This window comes from Rana temporaria, chromosome 1 (genome assembly GCF_905171775.1).
Source record: "Rana temporaria chromosome 1, aRanTem1.1, whole genome shotgun sequence".
Lineage (NCBI taxonomy): Eukaryota > Metazoa > Chordata > Amphibia > Anura > Ranidae > Rana > Rana temporaria.
The window spans coordinates 658,659,497-658,672,419 of NC_053489.1; the positions used below are offsets into that span (position 1 = coordinate 658,659,497).

The following is a 12,923-nucleotide window of genomic DNA, read 5'->3' on the forward strand; positions in this document are numbered from 1 at the left end:
GTCATCTTCACTAGTAACTATCCCAACCCAGCTCCATGAAAAATAATTAAGTAACTTTGCTACAGCACTAAAAAAAATATTGTCGTTGTATGATGTGCGAAGAAGATAGGGGTAGACAGCTCTGTTGCTTAGTAGAGTGTCTGTAGCACCATAACTGATCTATAAAAATAAAGGAAACAATATGCAGGTGTGTCATTTTTTACCAGTGATACTCACGCCTTACCTTCCGTCTGAGGCCTCGTACACACGACCGAGTTTCTCGGCAAAAACCAGCAAGAAACTTGCTGGGAGATGATTTTTTGCCGAGGAAACCGGTCGTGTGTACATTTTCGTCGAGGAAACTGTTGAGAAACTCGACGAGCCAAGGAAATAGAGCAAGTTCTCTATTTCCTTGACGGGAATGGAGAAACTTGCCTTGTCGAGTTCCTCGACAGCCTGACAAGGAACTCGACGAGGAAAACGATGTGTTTCGCCCGTCGAGTTCCTCGGTCGTGTGTTCAAGGCTTCAGGCCTCGTACACACGTCCGAGAATCTCGTCAGGAAAAACCTGTCGTTTTCCCTGACGAGATTCTTGGCAAGAAACTCTTGCCGCCAGAGTTTACTGACTTTCATTTCAAAAGAACCGCGGTGCTCTTGAAAGGAAAGAACACAGTGACGTCATCGCGTATGACGAGCATGCGCTCGTCACATTCGATGCCGTCGCCGCCATCTTGCTTCACCCTACCTATGCCGTGGAAGCTACCGCGCATGCGTCACAGTCATTTCGAGCATGCGTGCGTTTCCACGGCGACAGGTAAGTATACACACTCTCCGGTTTCTCGTCGGGAAACAGGCCGACAAGAATCTCGACGAGAAAAAAAAAAGCAGGTTCTCTTTTTTTCTCATTGAGATTCTGGCCAGATTTCCAGACGAGAAACCTGAATGCCTCATACGCACGGACGGGAATCTCGGCAAGAAGCAGTTTTCTTGCTGGGTTTTGCAGAGAAACTCGGTCGTATGTACGCGGCCTAACACAGTTGTACAGGTCTGTACTGAAATTGCTTACTCTGATGTCACTGCAGACTGCAATGAAAGCTGAAGAATTCAGATAAAGTCCTCCTCATTTCCTGGGGGGAAGGCATCCAGTATCATTTAGCTTTTCTCCCCAACCTAAAAGCTGGTTCACACTGGGGCGACCTGGGATCCGACTTCAAGTCGCCCCAAGTTTCCCCAAGTTGCGCGGTCGAGAAAATGAATGGGAGTGAATGAGAGCCGTCTTAATGTCACTCCGACTTTAGAAAGGGTTCCTGTACTACTTCAATCCAACTTCTAGGCAACTTGTACCCATTGATTTCAATGGAAGTTGCCTCAGTATCAGGGCTGGTGCAAGGGTTTTTGACACCCTAGGCGAAACCTCATTTTGCCACCCCCCATTGGCTCCGCCCCTGACTTCATCCCCTTTGTCCTGTACGTGTATACGATGGAGGGGGCGGAGGTGGAGATTTTTGCGGCGCCTCTCCACCTATTTCTTGAGCGGTGGTCCACAGGCTCACACCTGTGCCTCTGGACCTGGCCTAAAGACAAATAGTGGTGGCACCGGCTTGCTTCCTCACGCCAGCCGTGGTCCACAGGTACAGTAGGGTAGTATATAGACAGGCTAACTGTGTAACTGCCTGTCTGTATGAGCAGACAGATACACTGACAATGCTTTACAGTCTTCTAGTAAATGAATGCCTGTCCCCCCTCACACCTCTGTTCCCCACAGTATCTCCCCCCGTACGCACCTCTGTTCCCCACTTTATCCTCCCCTGCACCTCTGTTTGCCACTGTATCCCCTCCACACCTCTGTTCTCCACTGTATCCCCCCCCGCACCTCTGTTTTTCACTGTATCCCCCCGCACCACTGTTCTCCACTGTATCCCCTCGCACCTCTGTTCTCCACTGTATCCCCCCGCACCTCTGTTCTCCACTGTATCCCCTCGCACCTCTGTTCTCCACTGTATCCCCCCCACACCTCTGTTCTCCACTGTATCCCCCCCGCACCTCTGTTCTCCACTGTATCCCCCCCCACACCTCTGTTCTCCACTGTATCTCCCCCGCACCTCTGTTCTCCACTGTATCCCCCCCGCACCTCTGTTCTCCACTGTATCCCCCCGCACCTCTGTTCTCCACTGTATCACCCCCGCACCTCTGTTTTCCACTGTATCCCCCCAGCACCTCTGTTCTCCACTGTATCCCCCCCCCCACACCTCTGTTCTCCACTGTATCCCCCCCACACCTCTGTTCTCCACTGTATCCCCCCCTGCACCTCTGTTCTCCACTGTATCCCCCCCACACCTCTGTTCTCCACTTTTTCCCTCCTGCACCTCTGTTCTCCACTGTTTCCCCCCCACACCTCTGTTTTCCACTATATCCCCCCCGCACCTCTGTTCACCACTGTATCCCCCTGCACCTCTGTTCACCACTGTATCCCCCCGCACCTCTGTTCCCCACTGTATCCCCCCCCCCGCACCTCTGTTCCCCACTGTAACCCCCCCGCACCTCTGTTCCCCACTGTATCCCCCCAGCACCTCTGTTCCCCACTGTATCCCCGCCGCACCTCTGTTCCCCACTGTATCCCCCCCGCACCTCTGTTTCCCACTGTATCCCCCAACACCTCTGTTCACCACTGCATCCCCCCCACCGCACATCTGTCCCCCTGTGTACACAATGCAGATAGCAGATTCAAGTATTTTTGTTAATTCAGCTGAGCGTGCTGCCTGTTTGTTTTTCACTACCTGAGCCAGCGGTGGTGGTGGACTTATCTCAGTGAGAGCGACGCTGCTGCCTGTTCTCCCACAGCAGATCTCTGACGATCCAGGAGGAGGAAAAGGAGGGAGGGGAAATCGCGGCAAGCCCAGTCAGGGTTACATGCAGGGCTTCCAGTTTCATCTCATCCGGCTCCATGTTAATGCAGCACTTCCGGGCTGCTCCTTGTCCCGGCTCTCTCCCCTCCTCTTATTACTGATGCTGCTAGGGCGGAGTGGTCCCGGAGATAGCAGGCTGACAGAACAGGGGCGGAGAGAGCCAACTGTTTTCACACAGAGCGCTGGGATATCTTCACAGGCGCAATTTATCTGCCCCCCTAGCCTGGCACAATAAGACGCCCATGCTGCCTTATGGATGGTGACGCCGGCCATCCCTGCAAGTATTTAAAAAATCAGAATCCCCAGCAAGTGGCTGAGAATCCGGATTTTGCCGCCCTCCCTACCCTGGCGTCATAGGCAGTCGCCTGACCCGCCTATTGCTAGCGCCAGCCCTGCTCAGTAGTCAGATCAGTCTTAACTGAAGCAACAATACAGGAAGATAACATACATTTCTCAGGCAAACCCCTCCCTCCCCCTCCCTCCCCCAGAGCTGATTGTTGTTTGATTGGCCACTGGAAAGCCTCCTGTCCTGGAGGCGGCTTGAAGTTGCCTTGAAAGTTGCCTGATGATTCATACTTAAGTCGTGTCCAAGTTGCCTCCCAAAGTCGTGCTAGAAGTCATTTTGCCCCTGTGTGAATGAGCTCTTATGTTCCTTGCTTACCCCTTTCTTTTTTTGTAAACATTCTTAATTTTAATATTTTTAACCACTTCAATACCGGGAATTTACGCACCTTCCTGCCCAAGCCATTTTTCAGCTTTCTGCGCTGTTGCAATTTGAATGACAATTGCGCAGTCATGCAACACTATACCCAATTTTTTTTTATCATTTTCTTCCCACAAATAGAGCGGTTGGTGCTATTTGATCACCTATGCGATTTTTTTTTTTTGTGCAATGAATAAAAAGACCGAAAATTTTGAAAAAAAAGTTTTTATTTGTTTCTGTTAATTTTTTTTGTAAATAAATACGTTTTCTTCTTCAATGATGGACACTGATATGGCTGCACTGAAGGGCACTGATAATGGGCACTGATAGGCGGCACTGATGGGCACTGATTGGTGGCACTGGTATGCAGCACTGATGGGCACTCATAGGCAGCACTGATGTGCACTTATAGGCAGCACTGATGGGTACTTATGGGTGACACTGATGGGTACATATGGGTGGCACTGATGGGTACATATGGGTGGCACTGATAGGTGGCACAGATGGGCACTGATAGGTGGGCACTGATGGGCATGGACGGGCACGGATAAGTGGCACTGATTACTGGTGGGTGGCATTGCTGGGCATCACTGGTTTTACTACTTCACTATTGTGGTGCCAGTCAGTGCCCATTTGTCAGCACTGATTGGCATATGTATGGCATGTTTCGGAACATGTGGATGGCCATGGGGGATGTACCTGGCCATCCACATGTTGAAGGCTTTCCTGGTGGTCTAGGTGGCTTCCCTGGTGGTCCAGTGTGGGCATCCGAGGTGGGGCTGTGCTGGTGAACAATCAGCGTAAACCCCCCTGTCAGGAGAGACGCCGATCGGCTCTCCTCTACACGTGTCTTTCAGACACGAGTGAGGAAGAGCCGATCAATGGCTCTTCCTGATTGGACCGATATCGGTGTAGCAGTTGTCATACTGACACACCGCACCACCGATCACCGCGATGCGCGCCACATCGGGCACGCGGCAGTTGTTATCCTGCAGGACGTCAATAGACGTCCAGTCAAGATAACAGAACCACTTCCCGGACGTCAATATGCTATTGACCGGGCGGGAAGTGGTTAAATAAGACTGCTCGTATACATGAAGGAACATCACAGAAAGTCCAATTGAGACAGCTCTTGTACATATAGTGAAAGCTATGGTGACAATACAAGCTCTTGCATGATGGTTGGTTAAGCATTTTAAAAATAATTAAACATTTTTAAAAAAGCAGAAAAAAAAGATGAGAGTTACAAGTAGTGGTACAAAGACAATCTCTCCAGTTGAATTTAAAGTGTTACTAAACCCACAACAGTAAAATCAGTCTGTATATGCAGTAAAGCATGCTTGTTCTATGTACCGTGGAACCTCTGCATTGTGTAAAAAGGATGTTTGAGACTGTATTCTCTGATCCTCCCCTACTTCTACTGTCCCCAATCCATCTGCTAATAGTACAGAGACTTTGGATTCACATGCTCAGTTTGGTGTGTATTGCTAGAGAGTTTTTTTTCTTGGGAGGGTGCATGTGATCGGCACAGGGAAAATCAGCGCTGTCTAGACAGAGGGTCAGGGGTCCTGCAGCCTTATAGGACATTCAGAGTAGCATTAAAACTCCTCATGCAAGCTATAGGCAGGCACTGATAGAAGTCCCAAGACTGCTATATACTGCTGATGAGAAAAGGTAATAAGCAGTTTATATTTACTAAAATCATTGCATTTTCATGTTGTGTGTACTGTGGGAGGCAACATATAGTGAAGAGAGGAGGCGGGGTCACTCGCACTTGTGATGGATGGCCCCGCCCTTAGCTATAAAAGAACTGTCACACCGAGTGAACGTCATTCGACCGGGCGCCTCCTATGAGGCAGTATCATTCGTAGCGACACTTTTTTGTGTGAAATGGTAGGGGTACAATGTACCCTGTTACCAATTCACATAGGGGAGGGCCAGGATCTGGAGTTCCCCTTTGTTAAAGTGGTCTTCCAGATTCCGATAAGCCCCCCGCCCGCAGATCCCCACAACCACCGCGCAATGGTTGTGGGGATGAGGCCCTTGTCCCCATCAACATGGGGACATCCTCCCCATGTTGCGGGCATGTGGCCTGGTACGGTTCAGGGGGGGTGCTCTCTCATCCCCCCCTCTTTTCCTGCGGCCTGCCAGGTTGTGCACTCAGATAAGGGTCTGGTATGGATTTTTGGGGGGAACCCCACGCCATTTTTTTTAACTGCTTGCTGACCAGCCGCTGTATACATCACTCTCTGTACTGAATTTATTATGTCCAAGACCAAGCACTCCGCATCCATGAGGAACAATAACTGTGCAAGCAAGTCATTCTCAAGCCCTGTCACTCCATGAGGGAGCTTTTAAATGTGATAGCGTCATCACTAGGATAAAAGAGAAATGAATTCATAAAAATAATATTTGTAATAAATTAATTTTTTATGTACTGTATAGTATGACAATTGTGCGATCATGCAACACTGTGCCCATATGACATTTGTATCATTGGTTTCATACAAAACAAGCTTTGGTGGTAGTTGCCACTGTTTTTTTTTTTTTTTTCTAAACAAACTAAAAAAGACATTTTAAAAGAAAAAAAGTTTTTTCTTATTTTCTGTTATAAAATGTAGCAAATAAAGCCTCGTACACACGATCGTATTATCCGACGGGAATTGTGTGATGACAGACTGTTGTCATATAATCCGACCATTTGTATGCTCCATCGGACATTTGTTGTTGGATTTTCCGCCAACAATTGTGGGATAGCATGCTTTAAAATTGTCTGCCAAAAATTAGTATTGTTGGATTATCTGATCGTGTGTACACAAGTCCATCGGACAAAACTCCAAAGTACAAACCCGCATGCTCAGAAGCAATGCTCACCATAACACAACGTTAGCAGAAGTTACCCAAAGGGTGGCGCTAAAGAGCTGATAGACCACGTAGTTTCATGTTTGTTAGCCGACAATTTTTTGCCGTTTGTATGCAGTACAAGTTCACGGCGAACGCCCTTCAGACAAAAGTCCTACGCTCTGTCCGCAGAAAATCTGATTGTGTGTGCCAGGCTTAAGTAATGCTTCTTCTTCACTGATGTTCACTGATGAGGCTGCACTGCTGGGCACTGATGAGATGGCACCGATGGGCACTGATGAGGCGGCACTGATGGGCACTGATGAGATGGCACTTATGAGGCTTCATTGACAGGCAGCACTGTTGGGCACTGACAGGCTGCACTGACTGGCACTGATAGGCTGCATTGATTGGCCCTTTACCCTGATCTATGATCAGCTGTGTCTGTAGCATTTTGCTCTGCTTTGTGGCAGAGCAAAATGGGGCAGTTTTACTCATACCAAATCATCACTAATATTATAGGTACCAGTAGCGCTAAAAGAAGTAATTTGTTGATTTTACTTTATTAATGAATCGCCATAGGTACCAGTATGGATTCAAAAGATGTCAGTCACTTGGTTTTACTTTACATTTGGACAGGTTTTTACTTTACTTGTGAACAGTGGAAAAACAAATTGGATTTTATCATAGGTATTCATTTATTTAAAAGCTGTAAATCACAAATACACAAGGTAGCTAAAACTAGTTGGCTTTTATAGTGTTGGTTTTGTGCAATCAAAACATGGAATCAAGGTGCAGTTACTGACATTGTTATTTGATACAATAAGCTGATTTCAGATTCAATAATCTGGTCCCATATCCCCATCATTTGGTATCCATACAATCAAGGGGTATGAATTCCCAAATGAGATCTGTTGTAGATCAAGTGTTCTATAGTGTAACTTTGCAGTGATGCTATAAAATATACAATGAAAATGAATACAGATGAAAAAAAAAGTAAAACAATAAATAGGGATTCACCTGCGAGTACCCATATATACTTAGTAGTTGTGCTATAGGAAGAGTTGTTGCAGAAAACATGTCTCCAATAAAACCAGCAATTTGTCCATGTCCCCAACAGGAATAGTTTGGAATGGTCTTTAAAGGCCCAGAAAATATTTGCAACACACTTTTTACAGCTTTATTTTCATTGGAACACGAGTCATACAAGTGATATCCAAGAGTCACATTTGGTAAAATGTTGGGATCATTATTAATTTCCTCAATGGCAAAAAGAAAATCCAGAACATACCTGTAACTGGCCACCAGAGAACTGTAAATAAAAACAAGACTGATGGGTCAAAATCTTTGAAATATACACTAAAGCGTCACCAGGAAGTATAATAATTGTTGATGGAAATTAAATTATATGTGTTTTAATGGTTTGACTTATAGCATTGTCTGCTTTACTTATAGATTTTTAAACTTGACTCACAATATTAGAAGATTTTGGGGAAAAGTCTAAAGCTGCATTCCTCTAAATGACACCATCAATGGGACACAATTCCACCCACTGACACCAACAATGGGGCAATATTATTCCTGTTAATATTAATGATAGGGTATTGTTTACCCCCATTGATTCCTGGGCTTTTTCTACTCCCACTGGCCACGGTCTGCCATCCATAAAGTCTGAAGGACAGTGAACTGGCCCTTTCCTTAGAAAGTTTGGAGATGAATGTTAAAAAGGAGGAAATATATGTTAAATGAATAAAAAAGAGGGAAAAGAAAAAAAAAAAAGGAAGGAAAACGATAGAAAGGAAAGAAAAGGAAATCATAAATATAACTAAAATGATCATGAACCACTTATGATGCGATACCATAGAGGAGATGATATCGGCAAGTGAAGTGTGGGCCAGGTGCGTGGTCCTCTCCTCGTCTAATAGATCCTTTTTATCTTTGGTTGAGTCTGAAGTGGAAAAAAAAAAAAAAGTTTGGAGAGCCCTGGTGCACAAAATGCCCCCAGATTGCCAAATTGCATTGAATTTTACAAAAACTAAGGCACCATAGATTGAACTGGGAAGGTAATTTTTAAGGACATTAAATTACAACAAGGCATGTGTAGCAATTGTATACAGGCATACCCCGCTTTAAGTACACTCACTTTACATACACTCGCGAGTAAGGACATACCTGCGAGTGTATGTAAAGTGCCTTACAAGTACTGTACAGACATTTTGCAGCCGCAGTAGAAGGAGCTGAAGCTCCGAGAGCATAGCCCACCCTGTTCCAGTGTGCCCCTGACACCCCCACTACAGCCCCTGAGACCTCAACTACAGCTCTTGACACCCCCACTACAGTCCCTGACCCCCCACTACACTCTAAAAGTGAAAAAGGGTATTTTTTCACTTTAAGTACATTTTCGTTTTACATACATGCTCTGGTCCCGTTGTGTACTTAAAAGTGGGGTATGCCTGTATGCTGTATTATTGTAATTTTTTGTATTTGTTATATTTTTTCCATGAAATTAAAGCCTCGTACACACGATCAGTCCATCCGATGAGAACGGTCTGATGGACCGTTGTCGACGGTTAACCGATGAAGCTGACTGATGGTCCGTCGCGCCTACACACCATCAGTTAAAAAAAATGATCGTGTCAGAACGCGGTGATGTAAAACACAACGACGTGCTGAAAAAAACGAAGTTCAATGCTTCCAAGCATGCGTCGACTTGATTCTGAGCATGCGTGGATTTTTAACTGATGGTTGTGCCTACTAACGATCGTTTTTTTCCCATCGGTTAGGAATCCATCGGTTAAATTTAAAGCAAGTTGGCTTTTTTTTAACCGATGGTTAAATAACCTATGGGGCCCACACACGATCGGTTTTGACCGATGAAAACGGTCCATCAGATCGTTGTCCTCTGGTTAACCTATCGTGTGTACGAGGCCTAACGTTACCCTTTAAAGGTCTACCAGAAAATATCACTGCCTTGAATACTGAGCACTGAATCTTTTTTTTCTTCTTCCCGTGCTTTCTTCAGTGGACAATTTATTATCAATAGAAACCATTGTTTGAATCTGTAAAGGATTTCATTTCATCCAGGTAGTAAAAGTTACAGAATATTACTAAATACCACTAGTTACAGTGCTTGGATCAGCAACCTGTACATTAATAATCCTTAATTTACAATAATGATAAACCAATTATTAATGGATGATTATTGTTATTAGTTTACAAAAAGTGTCCCTCAATGTAAATCCATCATCAATTACGCCAACCGCTGAACCCGAAAAATGTAAAAAATGAAAACATTTCTTGCCTTCTGGGAGGCCTCCTACTGAATGCCTCCTCTGCACTTTGAAATTTATTATATAGGCAAGGGGCAGGGCCACCAGGCTACATCACCCCAGTGGCACCACCTCCTTCTGACATTAAAGGGGGCTTCCAGATTCCAATAAGCCCCCCACCCACAGACCCTGAAAACCACAGCCCATGGTTGTCAGGAAGAGGCCATTGTCCCCTTGAACATGGGACAAGGTGCTTTGGGGTGGGGGGAGAGCCCCCCCTGTGCAAAAGCACGCATACCCCATGTTGTGGGCAAGTGGCCTGGTAGGGTTCAGGAAGGAGGGGCACTCATTCATCCCCCACCCTTTCCTGACCTGTCAAGCTGCATGCCTGGATAGGGGTCTGGTATAGATTTTTGGGGGATCCCATTTTTTTGTTACATTTTGGCACAGGGTTCCTCTTAAAATTCATACCAGACCCCAAGAGCCTGGTAAGGACTGGGGGGATCCCACACCATTTTTTTTCTTAATTTTTTCCTTAGCCGGGGGCCCGCTATTGCAACTGTGAGTTATTTTAAATGGGATTCTTTCAAAACTTTTTCTGCAGCATGTTTTATGCATGTTAAAGATGCACCATTTTACAGGCACATTAAAGGGGCCCACCAGGCACTATATTTAAAGGAATTTTTCATTTTTATTGTTACACTTTAACTACTAGTGGACCACCCGCCATCAGCTGTTTGAAGTGGTATACCGTTGTTATGGTAGCAGATAGATGCCTGTTTGACTTTCATAGACTTCAATAGAGTTTGCCGTTCAGGTTAGAACATTTCCCCTGTGTAAGAGTTCTGCTGCGAACAGAACAGTGCGGGTGTTTGGCCCATTCCTAACTCACACAGAAGTCAATCCCATGGATCTTAAAACTGTTGGTGTCAAAGCCACTCATGAGAATTAACAAAGCCAAGCAGAAGGGAAGGCAGCCACAAAAAAGGCAATGGGATACAATTCAGCATTCAGGGCATAATGCAATTCCCAGAAAACAGCAGAAACAAAATAAGGGCAAAAAAGGAAATGCCATGCATTTAATCTAAAATCAATATACAGTATATATAAAATATTATAAAACCAATGGGCCAGATCCACATACATTTGGATCGGCGCAGCGTATCAGAGATACACTACGCCGCCGTACCTTACCTGGTGTATATTCGAATCCTCAGCGAGTTCGCGCCGTAAGTAACGGCGGCATAGTGTATTTCTGGCGGCGGAATTCAAATCGGCGGGTAGGGGGCGGGTTTCATTTAAATGAAGCGCGTCCCCGCGCCGAATGAACTGCGCATGCGTCGTCCAGAAATTTCCCACCATGTTTTGCGCGAAATGACGTCGCAACGACGTCATTTTTTTAACTTAGACGTGAGTTACGTCCATCCCTATTCACGGACGACTTACACAAAAAAAAAAAACTAATTTCAACGCTGGAACGACGGCCATACTTAACATGGCAAGTGTATCTATTTGCCGCAAAATACCAGCTTTAACTATACGCCGGAAAAAGCCGACTACAGACGACGTTAGAAAATGCGACGGCCGCGCGTACATTCGTGGATCGTCGTATATCGCTAATTTGCATACCCAACGCGGAAAACGACGCAAACTCCACCCAGCGGGCACCGAAGTATTGCACCTACGATGCGAAGCCGTACAAAGCCGTACGCCTGTCGGATCGAACCCAGAAGCCGTCGTATCTTGGTTTGAGGATTCAAACTAAAGATACGACGCGGGAAATTTGAAAGTACGCCGGCGTATCAGTAGATACGCCGGCGTACTTCGTCTGTGGATCTGGCCCAATGTGTTTAACCAAATTAATTATTCTTAAGACCAAAAATGTCATATGCTTGATAAATGTGAATGTGGGGATTTTTATGGAAAATCGAAAATTCCAACTTGTAAAAAACTTGTAAAAAACTGACACATGTATGTATATTTGGTGACTAAATAATTGTGTGCACATCCAGCTCTTCGTTAAGACCTTTTGGAGCCAAAGTATTTAGAGTGAAGATCCAAAACGTCTCAAGTTTGCATAGTTGTTGAAATCTTTTGCTAGGTGCAATTTTATTTTTAATGTTTGGGGCTCTTTTCTACAAACTGGGGTTTTGGAGAGATAACTAAGGAAAGTTTTGGGTCTCTGAGAAGTATGTTTCAGTGCCAAGAAATGATATGTTCCATTTGTTTAGTTTTGCAGTGAAAGTTGGTGATGAACCTGATATCAGAAGAGGAAGTATGTTGTTTAATTTGGGGGCATGGTAATGATGGCATATTCAGAGCCTTGGAATCCGACATGTCAGACCTCAAGTCGCCCCAAGACACTTGACACCAGTAATCCCATGTTAGTCAATGAGAGCCGTCTTAATGCACACTACTTAAGTCGCTCCGACTTCAGAAAAGGTTCCTGTACTACTTCAAGGCGACTTCAAGGCGACTTCTAGGCAACTTGTACCCATAGATTTCAATGTTGCCTCCAAAGTTGGATCACCATCTTGACTGAAGCAACTTTACAGGAAAAGAAAATAGTTTACTCAGGCAAACCCCTCCCTCCTACAGAGCTGATTATTCTGTGATTAGCCACAGCCAAAGTCGCCTGTCCTGGAGGCAAATTTAAGTTGCATTGTAAGTTGCTCCAAGTCGCGCTGAAGTCGCCTTGTATAGTCGTGCTGTAAGTCGGGTTGCCCCTGTGTGAACCGGCACTTATGGTTTTAATATATATTTTTTTTTGTTACACACATTGTTTATACATTATTTTTATATATATATATTGATATTTTGGCATGGCTATCTCCTTTTTTGTTCTTATTTTGTTTCTGCTGTTTTTTGGGTAATTTCATTATGCCATGACATGTATGCTGCATGTTCTCCCATTGCCTTTTTTGGCTACCTTCCCTTCTGCTTGGCTTTGTTCATTCTCACAAGTGGCTTTGACACCAACAGTTGTCTGCAACTTGCTCCTGCGACTTCCTGCGACTTCCTGCTACAAGTCTTCCAGGAACTACACCTCATCTGATATCCAGTGTCGCTGCTCCCGCGGAGTGCCTCCTACTCATCCCGGCTCGCACCTCCCGCTACTGCTGTCGGAGTCTTCATCTGCAGGCACTCGTGTTCCTCCTGTCCCTCGGTGTCCTCTGTTTCATCTCCAGCGGTGCCAGGGCGGGAGATACAAGAGAGGCCGACCTC

At 45.4% G+C, this 12,923-nt stretch overlaps 1 protein-coding gene across 1 annotated transcript in view; it reads right to left on the minus strand.

Moving 5' to 3' along the window:
- Positions 1–12,653, minus strand: part of LOC120944265 (vomeronasal type-2 receptor 26-like) — a 28,731-nt gene extending 16,078 nt beyond the window's left edge. Inside the window, exons 1-2 of the mRNA XM_040358276.1 lie at positions 12,628–12,653; positions 7,606–7,741 (exon numbers count right to left, since the gene is read on the minus strand). Coding sequence (XP_040214210.1) covers positions 7,606–7,741; positions 12,628–12,653 — 162 coding nt within the window. The remainder of the gene's footprint in view (positions 1–7,605; positions 7,742–12,627) is intronic.
- Positions 12,654–12,923: the final 270 nt, after the last annotated feature.